The 18,464-nt window shown below is 41.3% G+C and overlaps 3 protein-coding genes across 3 annotated transcripts; 1 reads left to right on the top strand and 2 right to left on the bottom strand.

The window, feature by feature from the left end:
* The first annotated feature begins 90 nt into the window (after positions 1 to 90).
* LOC145943449 (uncharacterized) lies at positions 91 to 1,572 on the top strand. The gene has a single exon (XM_083050954.1). It carries the CDS (start codon positions 91 to 93, stop codon positions 1,570 to 1,572), a length of 1,482 nt encoding a protein of 493 aa, XP_082907080.1.
* A 10,388-nt stretch (positions 1,573 to 11,960) lies between these two features.
* Positions 11,961 to 15,578, bottom strand: LOC145943450 (uncharacterized). The gene is made up of 4 exons (XM_083050955.1): positions 14,133 to 15,578; positions 13,727 to 13,843; positions 13,013 to 13,624; positions 11,961 to 12,035 (listed from the first exon to the last, which is right to left on the bottom strand). The coding sequence occupies exons 1-4, from the start codon at positions 15,576 to 15,578 to the stop codon at positions 11,961 to 11,963; spliced, it is 2,250 nt and encodes a 749-aa protein (XP_082907081.1).
* Positions 15,579 to 16,314: 736 nt separating this feature from the next.
* LOC145943451 (uncharacterized) lies at positions 16,315 to 18,435 on the bottom strand. The gene is made up of 2 exons (XM_083050957.1): positions 16,962 to 18,435; positions 16,315 to 16,895 (listed from the first exon to the last, which is right to left on the bottom strand). The coding sequence occupies exons 1-2, from the start codon at positions 18,433 to 18,435 to the stop codon at positions 16,315 to 16,317; spliced, it is 2,055 nt and encodes a 684-aa protein (XP_082907083.1).
* Between the last annotated feature and the right edge of the window lie 29 nt (positions 18,436 to 18,464).

An 18,464-nucleotide genomic window follows, 5' to 3' on the forward strand; every position in this document is an offset into this window, starting at 1 on the left:
CTTGAAGATCAAGAACTGCGCGCAGTGGTGACCAACCTGGCGCGTCCGAAAGACGACAACCACAATGAAATCCTACTCCGGTTTTCTAGTATGCTCCAATTGCTGCGCGTAACAGCCTTTTGTTTTAGATTCCTAGAGAACGTCCGACGTCGCCATCCGAAAAGGACAAGGTTCTTAACCCTTGACGAACTGGACCACACCCGGATCCGCTGGGTGTGGATCGCCCAACGACTAGACTTCTCGGAAGAAATCTTGTGCCTAGAGAGGGCGAGGACGTTGCCCGCTCGTTCTCCTCTCCTTCCTCTGAGGCCGATGCTGGACGACGATGGGTTGCTGCGAGTGGGAGGCCGACTGCAACATGCTTTGCTCCCATTCGCCGAAAAGCATCCGCTAATTTTACAGAAGAGCAGCCATCTATCGCTGCTCCTCGTACGAGAGGCGCACGCGGCCTCGCTTCATGGGGGTCCACAGCTCACTAGGAGTCTCCTCCTCAGGCGCTATTGGATCCTGCAAGCCAACTCCTTGGTGCGGTCCGTGATCCACGCGTGCGTGCGCTGCGCCCGTTTCCGAGCAACCACCGCCGAACAGCAAATGGGCCAACTGCCGGCGGAGCGTACGCGACCTAGTCGCCCATTTCGATCCACCGGGGTTGATTACGCTGGCCCAGTGCCCCTCCGTACTTGGAAGGGGCGAGGTCATAAAGCTACCAAAGGCTATATTTGCCTTTTTGTATGCTTGTCATCAAAGGCGGTCCACTTGGAACCTGTTTCTGACTTGTCGACTCTCTCCTTTTTAGCCGCCTTCCGACGCTTCACAGCGCGACGAGGTTATTGCGAGTTGCTCCTGAGTGACAACGGGACCAATTTCCGGGGCGCTGCCCAAGAGTTGAGGTCCATGTTCCGAGCCGCCTCCGATTTCTACCAGGAGTGCGCAGCCTCGCTCGCCAACAGCGGTACCAAATGGTCATTTATCCCCCCCGGGGCTCCTCACTTTGGAGGCCTTTGGGAAGCGGGCGTGAAGGCGGTAAAGTACCATCTGAGGCGCGTCATCGGGGACACTAGCCTCACCTATGAGGAAATGGCGACGCTACTGGCGCAGATAGAGGCATGCCTCAACTCGAGGCCTTTATACCCCCTCAGCACCAATCCGACGGACCTGACTGCTCTCACCCCAGGTCACCTGTTGATAGGGGAGCCGCCGGTGAACATACCGGAACCGTCCCGTGAAGACATAGACGTCAACCGATTGACGTCGCGCTGGGCCTTGACCTCAGCAATGAAGGACCACTTCTGGCGAAGGTGGTCCTCGGAATACATCCACCACTTGCAACAGCTCCGAAAATGGCCGAAACGAGCACCTAACATGATGGTGGACGCTCTAGTCCTACTAAAGAACGAGCTACTGCCCCCGGCAAAATGGGCCCTGGCTCGTATCGTCGCGCTCCACCCTGGCTCGGACGGACTGGTTCGCGTGGTTAGCGTGCGAACCGCAAACTCCGTCTTAAAACGACCGATTTCTAAAATCGTTCCGTTGCCGGTCGAACCGCAAAACGGATCAAAACACGAACTCTAATAGCGTGCGAGACTATCTCAAAATGTATGTTTCTCCTGTGATATTAACTGTTAGCGCCGTCGGCTCACGGCGGGCGGCGTCCTTATGGCTTATCGCAGTTTCGTCAATAGGACGAGGCGGGCGGTATATGTTCGCGCTTCGGTTAAATGTCCTTGGATTTCGATGTGGGGATGTTTTGATAAACTTAAGAGACCATTGTGTGGATGTTGTTTTGCTCGATGCCCGGTCGCCTTCCAGGATCCCCACCCCCCCGCTGGGTGGATCGAGAAGCTTGGTAGCCGGAATCCGGGAAACAGTAGGCCGTCGATCAGAGTTGCGCGTACGAGCAAAGTATAAACGTGTAATTAACAGTTTTAGTTTGTGACGGAAATATATTGATTAACTTCCATAACGACCAAGTGACTCTCCGCCAATTTGACCACCTATCTTATTCTCTATCTTATTCTCTATCTTATTCTCTCTCTCTCTCTCTCTCTCTCTCTCTCTCTCTCTCTCTCTCTCTCTCTCTGTACCTCGCTCTCTTTCTCTCCAACTCGTTCTCTCCCGCTTAATCCTTCTCGGCCTTTAGCCGACAGAAAAGTTGAGCCCGCTGTCGGACCACGCATGGTCGACAAGGGTCAAACAAACAATTATATATTTAATTTTTCAGTTATTATTTCAAATTATTATAAGTTATAAAAAATTATATTTAAATTTATTTATTTTTTTATTAATTTATTAGCTAATTTATTATTAATATTTAATTTTACTAACAGATTGAATTTGCAAGCTCGTATCTGTATGGTACAAAAATAATATACAAACAATGTACTATTGAAAAAAGTAAGCGATGAATTGTTCACTCTTTATATTAAACAAATACGAGCCTGCAAATTCTTTTATTTAATATACATAATAGAAGTCTACGCCCTATAGAGTCCGCGGCTACACAGTATCGATTCTTAATCCCCTTTCTAAAAAAGGCATGTTTTTGACATTGTTGTCGCTTTTCCGCGATGCTGATTGACTGTCTCGATTCGCATAGTGCGTTATATTTATAGCATCGAGTATATACATTTATGTACACGCACCGGCAGGAATGGTGCCGAAAGTCATACACGTATTCGCACACATCTAACGCCGGACACCATAAGTTTATTCTTTTTAGCTGCACTGGTGCACTACTGCACACTGGTGCAATAAGTTAAAGTGAGACAAATATATTTTGTTTCACTCTAACTTATTGCACTAATTCATCAGTGCAACTAAAAAGAACAAACCTCATTCCTGCCTACATACACATTTATTTAATTAATATACACGATTAATATATTACGATTAATATTTTTGACAGTTATCAGCTGATTTCTGTCAAAAATATTAATCACGGAGGAGAGTATTATAACATATTATACACTGAAAGAATTTTCTCTCAGAATTTACCCTGAAAATCATGGTAATCGTGTGACAATATGATATGTAAAGAATTTTATGAAAAATTCTCTGATTAATATTTATCACAATAAAAATAATATTTATCACAATAAAATATAATACATGTTTGATTAATTTTACTAAACTGCATAGTATAGTAAAATTAATCATAATTTACTAAATATTTACTAAACTGCATAGTAAAATTAATCAAACATGTTTTATATTTTATTGTAATAAATATTATTATTTTTATTGTGATAAATATTAATCAGAGAAATTCTCATAAAATTCTTTCCATATCATATTATCTCACAATTACCAAGATTTTCAGGGTAAATTCTAAGAGAAAATTCTCTCTGTGTATTACTTACAAAATATTATTATTTTAATTATAATATGTTGTAAATATGTAAATAATATTATATGTTATAATATATACTTATAATATAAACTTATTTGTCCGCGATTAATATTTTGTGACAACAATTAGCTGATAACTCAAAAATATTAATCGAATTTAAAGTATTGTATTGTATTGTATGATTTATTCTCTCCCCCTTGGGGATTGAAGGCGCTTTTGAGAGGAGCGTACCCCAACCTCTTACATTGACATACAAACTTAGCCTAACTTATACTAATTGCGCAACCTTAACCGCATAGCGAGAGAGAGCGATATCTCAATTCTAATCTTAATCCTAAACTTAATCCTAATCTCGCATGACCCCCGGTTCCACATTCACACTACAATCATAATCTTCTCTATTCCTTTCCCCCCTTTTCCTCCCTTTTTCCCTTAATCTTTCCTCCCTTTTCCTTTCCAACTCTCTCATCCACCATTCTCCCTTTCTCTCTTGATCCAAATATCCTTTAGTCTCTCCCGCCAGCATTTTCCCTCCTCACTCTCACTACACTCCTCCAATACGTGCTCCCATGTTTCCAATCTTTTCTCACATATCCTACATATCCTTTTCTCCTCCTCCTCCCAATATCTCGCTTCTCTCAACTCATTACCCAGTCTATGTCTAATCACCCTCCTCCATCTGCTTTCCCCCCAACCTTTGTTCAGATAACCTGGTATCCCCTCTTCCCTTATTTCCCCATACCATCTGTTATACCTTGATTCCTTTATCTTCTCCCCTCTCTCCTCCCTTTGTAGCTCTTTATCCACCTGTTCCCACCCCTCGTACATTTCTTCTCCTCTTCCCCTCCTTTCCTCCATCATCTGCACTTCTCTTCCTTTTCCTTTAAAAAACTCCTTCCTTTCTTCCTCCCATCCTGACAACACTTTCCCCTCCCTCACCCTCTTCTTTATTTCCTCAAAGCATTTTCTCGCGAGAAGACCCCCCCTCCCTTCTACCAACTTTCTCTCCACCCCCATATCACCGCTCCGAACTCCATCACCGTCCCAACCAATCTTTCGCACATCCAAATCCTTCTTTCCCAATTCTCTCTAAACCCCCTTTTGCCCAACCCCCAAACTTGTCTTATCACCGCCCCCGCTTTCTTAACCCTATCCTTCACCTGTGCCCCTAGTTGACTTTTTTCATCCTGCCTCTCCCTTTCTTGAATCTCAACACTTTAGTCCTTCCTACATTGACCTCCAATCTTTTCTTATCTAAATATCCCTCCATTTTCCCCATCCTATGAATCATCCTCTCTTCATTGTCTGCTAACAGCACCATATCGTCCGCATACGCTAGGCAATACACCTTTTCGTCCCCTAACTTTATTCCTCCCCATCCTTTTTTTCTTAACACTTCCTCTACATCTGTTAACAGCAGATTGAATAATATCGGGCTCATTGGACACCCCTGCCTCACTCCTCTCGCCGTCCAGAACCCCTTCCCGACTTTCTCTTCTACCCTTACTTTACTCCTAGTTTCCCTATAGACTTCCTCAATCCTATTCCTTAAACCCTCCCTTACTCCCCTTTCCCTCAGGGCCTCCATCAATATCTCTCTATCCACCGAGTCAAACGCCGCCTTCAAATCTATAAACGTTGCTATTAATACCCCTCCTTCCTACTTATTTACCTATTCATCAAAAAATTCAATACATATATATTATCAATCACTCCCATCCCCTTTCTAAACCCCGTTTGACCTGGCGGAATCATTCCTTTCTCCTCAACCTCCATCCTCAACCTTTCCGTCAGTATGCCTACATACATCTTATACAATGTCGGCATCAAAGTCACCCCTCTGTACCCCTCTACACTCTTCCCTGCACCCTTTTCCAAACGGAATTATTATTCCCTCTCTCCACTGTTTTGGCCATTCTTCCCCCCTCCACACCCTGTTACAGAAGTTCCATACCCATTCCTTTACCGCTTCACCTCCTAGCTTCCACACCTCATTTGGCACGCCATCCGTCCCTGACGCCTTCCCCTTCTTTAATTTATACACAGCATTCCTGGTAAGGAGGGTATCCCCCTTCCCTATTCCCTCTTCTTAGTCCTCTTCCCTATCCCCCTCTCTTTCCTTTACCACTCTGTCCTCCACCCCTCCTAACAACCTCATAAAGTGATTCCTCCATTCATTTTCCTTTATCCCTTCATTTACCCCATTCCACTTTTTCCTCTCTTTATTCACTATCTTCCATACATCTCCCTCTGTCTTCGCCTCTTGCGCCTCCCTTATCCATCTCTCATTCTTTTCCTCCTTTTTCCTTTTACAAAATAATTTATACTCTGCTCTGCCTTTCCTATAAACCTCGCCCCCTCCACCTATCCTTCTCCAGTTTCTTAAACATCTCCTTACCTCCTTTCTTTTGTCCTCACATTCCTCATCCCACCATCCTCTCTTTTTCCTCCCTCCCTCCTCTCTTGCCCCCTCTTCTAACTCTTCTCCTATCATTTCTGTCTATACCCCTAGCTCTTCATCTACACTAATTCCTTCTCTTACATCCCACTCTATCCTGTCTCTAACCTTTTCCCCTCCCCTTATTGTTCATCTTCCCCCTTTTCCTTTCTCCTTTCACCCCTTTCTCCCCTTCACCCCTCTTCATTTAACGACACTACTACTGGTTGATGATCAAATTTCACACACTCACCTATCTTCATCTTTACCACCCTTTCTTCTCCTATTACATAATCAATCCCCGACTCCCCTCTCCCTCCCGTATACGTAAACTCTCCTTCTTCGTCTCCGGCTATTCCCATTTAGGATCCCCCATCCTACCCTCTCTAGCCCATCTATTAATTTCTTTCCCTCCACATTTACCTTCTTATCCTTTGACTTCCTTTCTGTACCTTCTCCCTCTCCACCTCTTCCTCCTCCCTTTGTACCCGTCCTCGCATTGAAGTCCCCTCCTATTATCGTCCACGTATCTCCATTCTGCTCTTCCAACCACTCCTTCAGCACTTACAACTTTCTATCCATATCTCCATTTACATAGACCCCGATTATCCTCCACCTCTTTATACCTATCCGTACCTCTAATGCCATCACCCCTTCATCTTTTTCTTCTACCTCCATTGCCTCTACCCCCAGGTCCTCCCTAACACCAATAATTATCCCTCCCATCGGTCTCCCTCTTTTATTTTTCCTCTTTGCTAGCTGTTTTTCCCATCTATATCCCTTCGGCAATATTCTCTTTACTCTCCCAATTTTTCTTGTCTACCCACGTTTCTATCATCACTTTTAATCTCCTTCCAGAAACTTTCTTCTTTATTCTTAATCCCCGCCACATTCCAAAATCTCACTTTCCACCACCCTTCCCCTTCGCTCTTCTTATCCTTTCTTTCCCCCTTCTCCACTATTTCATCTTTTTTCCTTTTCTCCCCCTTCTTAACCTTTGTTTCTCCACCACCTCTCTTCTTCCGTATCTCTTCATCCCCTCTTCTTAACCCTTCCCTTCTCCACTCCTCTACTCTACTTCTCTTCCCCCTCCACTGTGCCTGCCACTCTAACCTCTCCTTTCTCATTCATAAGCTTACCTCCTTCCTCATCCCATCTCCACCAGCATTCGTTTATTCTTATCCTTCCATATTTTGTCCAAACTCTATTTCCTTTTTTTCTCTCCTCATCTGCAATTACCTCTATCTTCCATTTCATTTTCCTCTCTTCCCATGTAAGGTCGTCCTCAATTCTAACCGCTTTCCCTTTTAATCTTTTTTTCTTCTTCATTATCTGCCTTTTTTGTTCTCTACTACCCAATCTTATTATCACTATCCCATTCCCCCCCTCTTTACCTCTCACCATCCTAACCCACTCTATATCTGCTTTTACACCTATCTCCTCCAGCACTTTCGCTACTTTCTCTTTCGTCTCTCCTTCCCCTCCTTTCATTCTTCTAATCACTATATTATTCCTTCTTTCCTCTTTTTCCTTTAGTTCCATCTTCCTCTCTATACCTTTTACTTTTTCCGCCATTAAACCTTCCCTCCCTTTAAGACCATCTCCCCCCTATCCTCTCCCCCCTCTCACTTCAGCTCCTTTTTCCAACCTAGCTTCTAGTTCCCCCAATCTTTTCTCCAAATCCTGCATCTTTATCCCCATCTCCTTCTTTTCTTCTCTCCACCTCTCCTCCCTCTGCCATAGCTCTAACCTCATTTTTCCCAGTTCCTCACTAAGCCTCTCCATTAATTTAATCCCCATTTCCTTAATCATTACCCCCAGGTCCTCTCTCTCCTCTCCCATACCCTCCTCTTGTAACCTCTCCACCTTCTTGCTTCTTCTAAGTGCCCATTCCTCTTCCTCTTTATTCTTTTCCTCTCCCCCTTCCCTTTTCCTTTTCATATAATCCTCTATACCTCCCGTACTACCTCTTCTTTCTTTGCTTAGCTCCTCTATTTTTTGCGGTCACCTTCCTCTTTCCTTCCTCTCCTCCTATCTTTTTTAACTCTCCGTCGTTCAATTTTCCTTCTTTACTTTCGTCACCCATCTCTTCTCACCTATTCTCTCTATTTCCGATTCTAATTCAACAGATTAAAAAAATTCAAATAATTCAAAAATTCGCGCCCTGCGCTGCTTCCCTTAATCTTCTCTATCTCCACTCCCAACGCCTTTCTTAACTCCCGTTTATTCTATGGCGCTCGCGCCGTTAACGTAGACCCGTCTCTTCTCACGTCCCCTACCACGTGTACTCTACCTCGTGTCTATCGTCACTCTTTCGCCTAACCTCCACTAATCTTCTCCTGTCTACACCACCTCAGCCTTCACTTTCTTTTGCTCACCTTTACTCATCACCGACCCTTTCTTGACCCCTCACCTCTTGCACTCAACTCTTCTATTCTCCTTTCACTCTTTCCGCCACTCTCTCAACCAACTCTGTACACACTCTCTCACACCTGTCACTCACACACACTCCGGAACCGGAAGCCGAATTTAAAGTATTAAAACATATATTATAATTTAATTTAATATTATTTTGGATAAACTGTCAAACTGCTGACCCTCACGATGATATGAATAAAACGCACAACGCAAATCGAGGCAGCTAATTAACATCGCAAAAATACTTGCAACAATTGAGGCAACAATACTTGCGAGAATCGACTTAACATGCCTTTTTTAGAAAAAAACTAGAACAACAAGCGTGCGCTATTCTTCAATTTTATGTTAAAAAGAATGATACAGAAATCAGCTGATAACTGTCAAAAAATATTAATCGAGTTTAAAGTACTATAACATTTTATTTAAAACATATTATTTTAAATTAGAAAATAGAAAGGCTATTCGAGCCATACGCGGATGTCGGTGCGTCGATTCCAACGAAAATTAATTTTTTGTTGAAATTAACTAATTGTGCACGGGGCACGAATTTTGCTTGGTACACCACCAAGACTTTTATTTGGGAATAAATCCATACTAGATTTTAAATTCCAATATTACCCTCTATATTATTTTAATTTTTATGACATAATATTATTTTAAAATTTAATTAACGCTTTATTAATATTTTTTGACAGAAATCAGCTGATTTAAGCGTTAATTTGATTTGCTAATTAAATTTTAAAATAAGAATATGTTATAAAAATTAAAATAATATATGTTTTAAATAATATGTTATAATTTTCCTTAAACTCGATTAATATTTTTGACAGTTATCAGCTAATTTCTATCAAAAAATATTAATCACAGATAAGGCATTAGACCATATTATTTACAACATATTACTATTTTAATTTTTATAACCTATTATTATTTTAAAATTTAATTAGAAAATTAACGCTTTATTAATATTTTTGATAGAAATCAGCTGTTTAAAACATTAATTTGTTATTTAAATTTTAAAATAATAGTATGTAATAAAAATTATAAAATAATAATATGTTTTAAATAAAATGTTATAGTATTTTAAACTCGATTATCTTTTGACAGTTATCAGCTGATTACTGCCAAAAGATATTAATAAAGCGTTAATTAAATTTTATAACATAACATTTTATTTAAAACATATTATTATTTTATAAGTTTTATTTCATACTATTATTTTAAAATTTAATTAAAACAAATTAACGGTTTAATCAGCTGATTTCTGTCAAAAAATATTAATCAAGTTTAAACAAACTTTATATAAAAATATCATTCTTTTATATAAAATCGAAGAATGGCGCGCGCGTAGCGCGCGCTTGTGTTGTTCTAGTATTCTAAAAAAGTCAAGAATTCATCGCTTGTTTGTTTTGTACAGTACATTGTTTGCAGATTATTTTCATTACATATATGAGTGTGCAAACTTTTTTATTTAATACACATAATATAACTATGCTCCGCATAGAGTCCGCGACGACATAGTGTCGACTTTTAAAATTTAAAGACGAGCCAAAAATTCATCACTTGCATATTTCAAAAATATATTATTTTGAAAATAATATTTTATGACAGAAATTAACTGATTTTAATTGTATTGTTATTGTTTACAGAATACTATGGATAGAAATATTCATACTTGGAAATGGGTCTATTATGACGCTGTAAATTACTGCAATGTCAAGTGTAGGAGGTGTCCTGATATTATATTCACATTGAAGAAGGATTTTACACATATCCGTGAACATATGCGCAAGTACCATAAGGACATATTTTTAAAAGACAAAAACAATTGGCTACGATGTTTTAATACAATAGAAAATTCGGCAAAATTGCAATGCACATTGTGCGATGATAGAAGAGTGTCTATAATTTATAAGTTTATGGCACAGACAATGGACCATTTAACAACAAAACACAAATTGAATCCTTTGAAAAAAATGAAAAATTTTAAATTAATTTCTACATATATTAAGAAACTAGATAATAATAAATTTAAATGTGTTTTATGTCCGAATCAAATATACGAGAATTATAATTTTATGACAATAAAAAATCATGTACATACACATAACATAAAAGTAAATGATGATGAAATGGTAAGGAAAAAATATTAATACTTACTTTTGGACTATTTTTGGATATTTATTTATTTAAATATAAAAATCTTAAAACCAACAGGAAAGCAGCAGTCAAGAAGAAGCCGCAGTTAATTTACACGAGGAAGAGGAAGAAGAAGAAGAAGAAGAAAAAGAAGAAGAAGAAGAAGAAGAAGAAGAAGACACTTGTTATAGATCAAAACTGCGATCTTACATACCTCAGAACTCAGTATGTATTTATTAAATTTTATATTGAAAAATATATTTAATATTTTGAAAAATATTATTTAATATTATCTTAACTATCTAGTGTAATATATATATACAGGGTGTCCCAGAATTCGCGGACACGAAATGCACAGCGTGATTTTCCGTGCCAAAAGAAATAACTTTTTTCTACGACAAAATTGTGTTTGAACACTATTTTTTAAATGAGAGCAACTTAAAACTAACGAATAAGCGCTCCAGATTACGCATGATTCAGGTGCGGCGCACGCACGGCGTGCGTGAACGTGTACACTATTTTACTAAAAATTTTATAAGAACTATTGTTAAGTAAGTTATTCAAAAAACGACATTTAAATATACATAATTCTTATGAAATTTTTAGTGAAATAGTAAAATAGCATACACGTTCACGCGTCACGCACGCCGTGTGCGCGCCGCTCCTGATTCATGTGTAATCTGGAACGCTTATTCGTTAGCTTTAAGTTACTCTCATTTAGAAAATAGTGTTCAAACACAATTTTGTCGTAGAAAAAAGTTATTTCTTTTGGCACGGAAAATCACGCTGTGCATTTCGTGTCCGCGAATTCTGGGACACCCTGTATATATATATTACACTAGATAGTTAAGATAACATTAAATAATATTTTTCAAAATATTAAATATATTTTTCAATATAAAATTTAATAAATACATACTGAGTTCTGAGGTATGTAAGATCGCAGTTTTGATCTATAACAAGTGTCTTCTTCTTCTTCTTCTTCTTCTTTTTCTTCTTCTTCTTCTTCTTCCTCTTCCTCGTGTAAATTAACTGCGGCTTCTTCTTGACTGCTGCTTTCCTGTTGGTTTTAAGATTTTTATATTTAAATAAATAAATATCCAAAAATAGTCCAAAAGTAAGTATTAATATTTTTTCCTTACCATTTCATCATCGTTTACTTTTATGTTATGTGTATGTACATGATTTTTTATTGTCATAAAATTATAATTCTCGTATATTTGATTCGGACATAAAACACATTTAAATTTATTATTATCTAGTTTCTTAATATATGTAGAAATTAATTTAAAATTCAGACGCAAGTAGTATGTGGGCCACTATAGCGAGTCAAAACAAACCCCTACCACTCGGCCACTGGCGCCAGAGGGGCGTGGCTAGACAGGGCTTTTCGATCCGTGATTGGTCGATCTGCTAATAGGGGTCATTAGGCCCAGGGCTCTGATAGGCTCTACCTATAGTGGCCCAGCACTCTGATTGGTTGGTTTTTGTTTTTGAGAAAGAGAGGGGGAGAGTAGGTAGGGTTTTCGAAAAAAGCCGACAAAATGGCGATAAAATATCTTGGTATACCGAAGCCGGTGTGGGGATAATGGCACCCCACCCCGTTTATGATAGGCTCTAACTATAGTGGTCCAGCACTCTGATCGGTTGATTTTTGTTTTTGGAAGGGTAGGGGGTGAGTAGACAGCATTTCTGAAAAAAGCCGAGAAAATGTCGATAAAAAAACGCGGTATAACGAAGCCGTCATAGAGCGGTTGGGCCCCGGTGATCGTGTATAGCGCTGAAAAAAGATAAATAAACAATGCACTAATTCCGGCTGCCCGTCGTTACTCGGCATCGCATTGACGGGTAGCGTCAGCATCGTCGCTAATAAAGAAAACAAAAAGATATGCAAAAAGTACATACGGCTAGCCTCCGCTTTCAATTTAGGCTAATTATCGTCACCTCGGGTAACAAAAAGAGAACTAATAGAAAACACGTGTTCACACGTGAAACAGCATTCGAGTTCGCATTCTAGTGACGCTACGTAAAGGTTTTATTGCTGAAAAGAATAAAATCATTTCGAGGTAAAGGAAGAATAGAGAATGAAAATGTAAGACAATTTAAGGTACAAAATTTTACTTTATGATAATTTTTAAATAAAATCGATATTATTACATAAACATGATACATAAAATATTTTTTTTTATAGCGTATTACATTTAAAATTACAGAAATATGATATTTTATTTTTAAATTTATTGTTACAATTGCGGAGAATTATTACTAATACTATATACAAATACTTTTTACAAAAATTTACATTGCTTTCCTAATAAATGTATAATATACTTATATAAAAATATTGAAGAAAATACGCGAGAAAAGAATTATTCCGATGATAAATATCCGTACGGAATCGAGTAACGGCTATTAATAAATCTACGTTTCACCAATACTGGTGCGCATATTTTTGTCTCGTTCCGCGTTACAATTTCATGAAACGCTGTGCGTCGAATTGCGCTAAAACGTAAATTTATTGTAGTTTCATCTTCTTCTTCGTAATCTTCTTGTTCTTTTTCTCGATTCTTTTCTCGCGCTAATAATAATTTTTTAATGCTATTAAAATTAACGCGTCGTGAGTTCTCGTAATTGAGGGTTATTCCCTTAACTTTACAAGTTTCATATACTCGACCCTCGGGTGTTCGCACGATGTAGGCGTAAAATTTTGGGTCACCGGACACGAACTCTTCGATGTAGCTACCGCGACCGTAGCTCTCGAGTTCGTCGGTCATATCGCCTAGAAAATTACCTGTGTGAGGTTCATATTCAGTCGGATCACCGATGCTCGGATAAATACAGGAATCAGTATCGTAATATAACACGCGACGATCTAAACGCTCTAAATATTCGTATAATTTTAAACGTGCTTGCGCGGTCGTATATGCGGCTATCACTACGTTGGTTATCGGCGAGGGTACGACAGCCTCTTGTCGCAACCGCCACGAAACATATATTACCTCATCGTTTACAGGTAATATATCGGTTATCTTGTGTTCGGGACTTGTTAATAACAACATAAAACGCTGATGTGTCTTAACGACTTCGGTGTTTAGTAAATTGGATCGCTGGCCGAATTTACCCCAGAATGAATTCAGACAAAGCTTCGCGACCGAGCGTAAACCAGGATTTCGCGCGATGTTACGCTTATCGAGAACAATACCCTCGGTTTCCTCGTACTCCCGCAGGTATCGCTTTTTAGCGTCATCGTCCTCGCATTCGCCCGGCCACCCGCTTGCTTCCTGTTTAAGTTGTAGAAATGAGTTTATATATTCGGCGAACAATCCACCTTGCTGTGTTTCGCGATTATATTGACTAATTTTATATTGCCAAATTTCATTTACTTTTGTCACGAGATAACCTTTTTCGATGGCCTTGCGTAATTCGCAGGTCACGTGCCCTCGAATTCGCGTTCGCAAGAACGCTCGTGCGTACACGTCTGCGAAAATGTTTCGCAGCAACTGCGACATAAGGCGAATAACAATTTTCCGTGCACGCGATACGGGAGTACTGGATGAAATAAATCGCGTGGTGGAAGTACCGTACAGCGTACGAGGCCTTCGACAGAATCAAAATTATAATTCGGTGCCGTTCCGATTAAAGTGGAACATTTATAGCCGACATAAATATCGGGATGGCCGATAGGGTAAGCACCCGTCTTCAATACATACGGGTACAAAGAACATACGTCTACGTATAGTATTTTCTCCGCATCCGTGATTTTGTAAAGAGTCGCGATATTTCCCGTACGTCCACCGAAAAATGCGTCGCGAGGATCGAGCGGTGCTGTTTCCACAAGGGATGGCTCTCGAGAAATTCGCGCATCTCGCGATTGTCCCGCATTTCTCGATCGAAGGTACACTCCCACTTTTCTGTCACCAAGTACCCCCGTTGTCGCAGTCGCCACGAAATCGCGAGAGTTCGTTCGTATCGCGAGTCAATCGTGTCTTTACGGTCCATAGCCGACGAAAGCGTTTTATCGCGATTTATCGGAAAGCACGATGTACATCCGTGCCAAAAGCAGCCGTGGAATTGACGCGACGTTACTCCCGTTTCCGATGTTTTTTTATAATAACCATTTTTTATAATAACGAGTGTGCCGTTGATCGTACGATATTCGCGCGCACGGTCTGCATGGTTTATAGGATGACCGAGCTCGCGCTCCTTCCATACCAGCCACTGTAGAGCTTTACGCGAATACATTTTCGCTTTTCTGTATCCGCCGGCTGGAATGACACCTATTGTATTCAAGTGTAAGAAGTTTTTCCGAAAAACTGTCATACACGTCGAAGCGATAGTTGTACATTCCTCGAACGGGCATACATTTCCGCGATCTATAAAAATTTTTCTAAACGCCATGCACTCTCGTCGAAGTATATCAACATCGGTACGGCAATATTGCACTATCTCGCGTTGAAAATCAAACATGGCGTTTTTTAGCCGCATGTCCGTGTGCCACGTGAGAAAGCGTTCGCGCTCTTTCGATTTCATAGTTTCAGGGGAGTAGTAATGTGCGGTGGGTAATGGTCCGACATACGATTGATTTTCGATAGTATTGAATAAATGCGGAAAAATGCCTTTATCCGGCGTATCCTTCAACCCGAAAGCCTTCGGTAAATCAGATAAACGCATCGGCATATAATTCACGCTATCGATTAATACAACCGTTAATACGACGATCTTTGTCCTGTTCAAAATCACTTTCGGCTCGAGATTGACGCGATTTTCTACAATATATTTCAAAATAAATTGAGCGTCGAACGCTTTCGCATTGTGTGCTATACATATGATCTGCTTGAAATATTTCGTCTTTCGCGTTGCGAAATCGACAAAATGTTTCACCGGATCGTTACGAAACACGAACTCTCGCACTCCGCACCAGTGACAACGCACTGACATATTGTTGTTTTGCGCGCACACTTCGCAAATTTGTTGCGCGACGCAGAGTGTCGGAACGTGTTTTTTTACGGACGTCGTACTTTCGATCGTTTCGTCCTGCTGTGTTTCAAAATCGTAAAACACGAATGCTACGCGTCCTTTTCTGCCTTCATATGCAAATTTGCTCGCTTCCTCGTTATCAATTGCGCTTTCTTGGCGCTCCTCGTCGGATATACCTACTGTCGTCGCTTCTACCACCGGAGGTGATGTCGACGACGATCCGGCGGAGGAATTAACGTCGCGACGAAGAGGTCTCATATAGCATTGTTAAGTACAGTCATAAGTTACTCAAAGAAGTTTTACCGGAACTATTTGCGACAGCTTTCGACGTCGAGAGACGTAGGAACAATAACGAGAGGAGGAAAGAAAAATAGATGTACACTGAACTCGAGTTGAGCTCCGTTATATTTTCTCTAATTGTAAATTGTCAATTCGGCTCACAGAGACCGTACAAGTTACGCGCTATCGTCAGACTGACTGACTTCGGGGATGGTATCGACCACGAGGCCCTCGATCCTCACCTACTTGTCACGATTCCTAGTGTGTGAACCAATCAAATCTAAGACTCGAAGTATATGCCCATATAAGGCAATGAACAGCTCTATTTACATCTAACACGCGGGAAGCGAGCCAATGTATGTGAGAAGTCGAGAGAGCCTCTCGTGGTGGCAAAGTCACCCTCGGTTTCAAAACAACCGTAGGAGATCCTGCTAATTATAAATTAATAGTTATAAACTCCTTTTTGCTCCGAATAATTATTCCGCAACATACCACCCGCCTCGTTCATATTTGATGGACGATGGTTACATACCAATATCAAAAGGACTCTATCGTGAATGCGCAAAGCGTTTTTTTTTTTTTTTTTTATGACCACGCAGTACTCTTTCCACATAACCATCTCATCCCTTATATTACAAACTTATCATCTAACTATCTTATAGTATAACTAACGGAACACACAACTCACTTATCGGGTCTGGTATAACTGACTACGCTAATCATTAAGGTTTACAGACGACTCAACGAGCAGTTTACACAATTGAGTTATTGGCCGTTTAAAAACGGACTTGGCCGTTTTAATGGTGACTATACGAACCAAATTATCTTCACCCGGGTGGCACTGAAGTACACGTCCCATTTCCCACTTGGTAGGTGGTAGATTAGGACGTCGCAGTAAGACGAGATCTCCGGTTTGAAGGTTGGGTCGTCTGGACCTCCATTTTGAACGTTGCTGTAGGGAATTGAGATAGTCCGACGACCAGACCTTCCAAAACCTTTCAGTGATTTGTTGAATCGCCTGCCACCTCGAAAGTCTATTTGTATTTAGATCTCCTACTCTAGGAGACGGCACCGCCTTCAGGTGAGACCCGACGAGGAAGTGACCAGGAGTTAAAGCATCGAAGCTCTCGGGATCGTCAAACAATGGAGCGATAGGTCGAGAATTAAGAGCGCATTCGATGTTGCAGAGCAGAGTAGCGAATTCTTCAAAAGTAGGAATAAATTCCCCAACGGTTCTCTTTAGATGATGCTTTACACTCTTAACACCTGCCTCCCAGAGTCCTCCAAATTGAGGTGCTGCCGGGGGGATAAAGTGCTAAGCAATCTCCTCTGAGGCGAAATGATTTTGTAAATCTGTGTCACTTAGGAGCTCTCGTATCCTCCTGGTCAATTCCCTGTCGGCTCCCTGGAAGTTCGTGCCATTGTCGCTGTATACCGCCGCTGGAAGGCCTCGGCGGGCCGTAAACCTGTCAAAGGTAGCGAGAAATCCATTAGTGGAATAATCATCTGCCACTTCAAGGTATATCGCACGCGTGGACAAACAGATAAACAAGACACAATATGCTTTATGCGTTTTGATGCCTCTACCCTTAGAAGTTTTAATGAAAAAGGGTCCCGCATAATCAACGCCGGTCTGCGCGAAAGGCTTGGCCGGTTTAACGCGTGTAGTAGGTAGGTCTCCCATTTGTTGATATGATAGAGAGGCCTTTTGATGGACGCACGTGACGCATTTCGAAATACACACTCTAACAAGGTTTCGAGCGCGCAAAATCCAATATTGTTGTCTCAGAATTCGCAACGTTAGCTGTGTTCCTCCATGTAAGGCCCGGAGATGCATGTGTTGTACAATCAGCTCCGCAAGTTTGCATCTGGGAAGGATGATAGGAAACTTTTCGTCGTTCTTTAGCTCGGAGTGTCGCAATCGGCCTCCCACCCGTAAGATACCGTCACTGTCCAAGAAAGGAGTCAAGGCTAGTAGAGCGCTACTCGTCTTCATGGTTTTGCCGCTTGTAAGGGTTTGAACTTCCGTCTGGAAGTGTGCTTGCTGGGTTTCCCTTACCCAGAACAGCTTGGCTTGTGTGATCTCTTGTGCCGCTAGGTGCCGTGCCTGGGAAGCAAGTGCTCTTCCACGGGCCTTAGAGGTGAATCTATAAACATAAGCCGTGATGCGCAAAAGCTTACCCCACGAGGAGACCTTTTCGGGCAGGTCCCACGTTGTCCTTGGTTGACTCACGTGAGTAGAAATCGTTCTTCGTTCTTCCGCTGATGTTTCGTCGCGGCTTTGGTGTTTACTGGTGGGCCACTCCGTCTGACCTTGCTTCAACCATGGCGGTCCCTGCCACCACAGTTCGTGCGAGATGAGGGCAGCCGCCGTTATACCTCTAGACGCGCAGTCTGCAGGATTTTCCGTGGTGGGCACGTGACTCCAGGTCGAACCCGGCAACCCTGTCTGCACCTCTGACACCCGATTCGCTACAAACGTTTTCCATCGCGTAGGAGTGGATTGCAGCCAGGCGAGTACGACCGTTGAGTCGGTCCAGCAATATACTGGTACCTGTGTAAACCTCATGGACTTGCGCACGAACTCGAGTGCTCGCGTGAGCAAGACAGCTGCACAAAGTTCTAATCGTGGTATGCTCTGCACTTTTAGCGGTGCAACCCTGGTTTTCGAATATATTAGCGAAGTCTGTACTTGACTTAATATAGATTCTACCCGTAAGTAAACCACAGCAGCATATGCACAGTTCGAGGCATCCGCGAAGCCATGTAATTCTATTCGTTGAGATTCGCTGCCCTGACCCGTCCAGCGCGGAAGGGTGATTCCATTTAGGGCCATTAATTGCGTTTGATAAGACAGACCATGAC

Source organism: Prenolepis imparis, unplaced genomic scaffold, assembly GCF_030444845.1.
Source record: "Prenolepis imparis isolate NDT839.2.m4 unplaced genomic scaffold, iyPreImpa1.0 SCAF_12, whole genome shotgun sequence".
Lineage (NCBI taxonomy): Eukaryota > Metazoa > Arthropoda > Insecta > Hymenoptera > Formicidae > Prenolepis > Prenolepis imparis.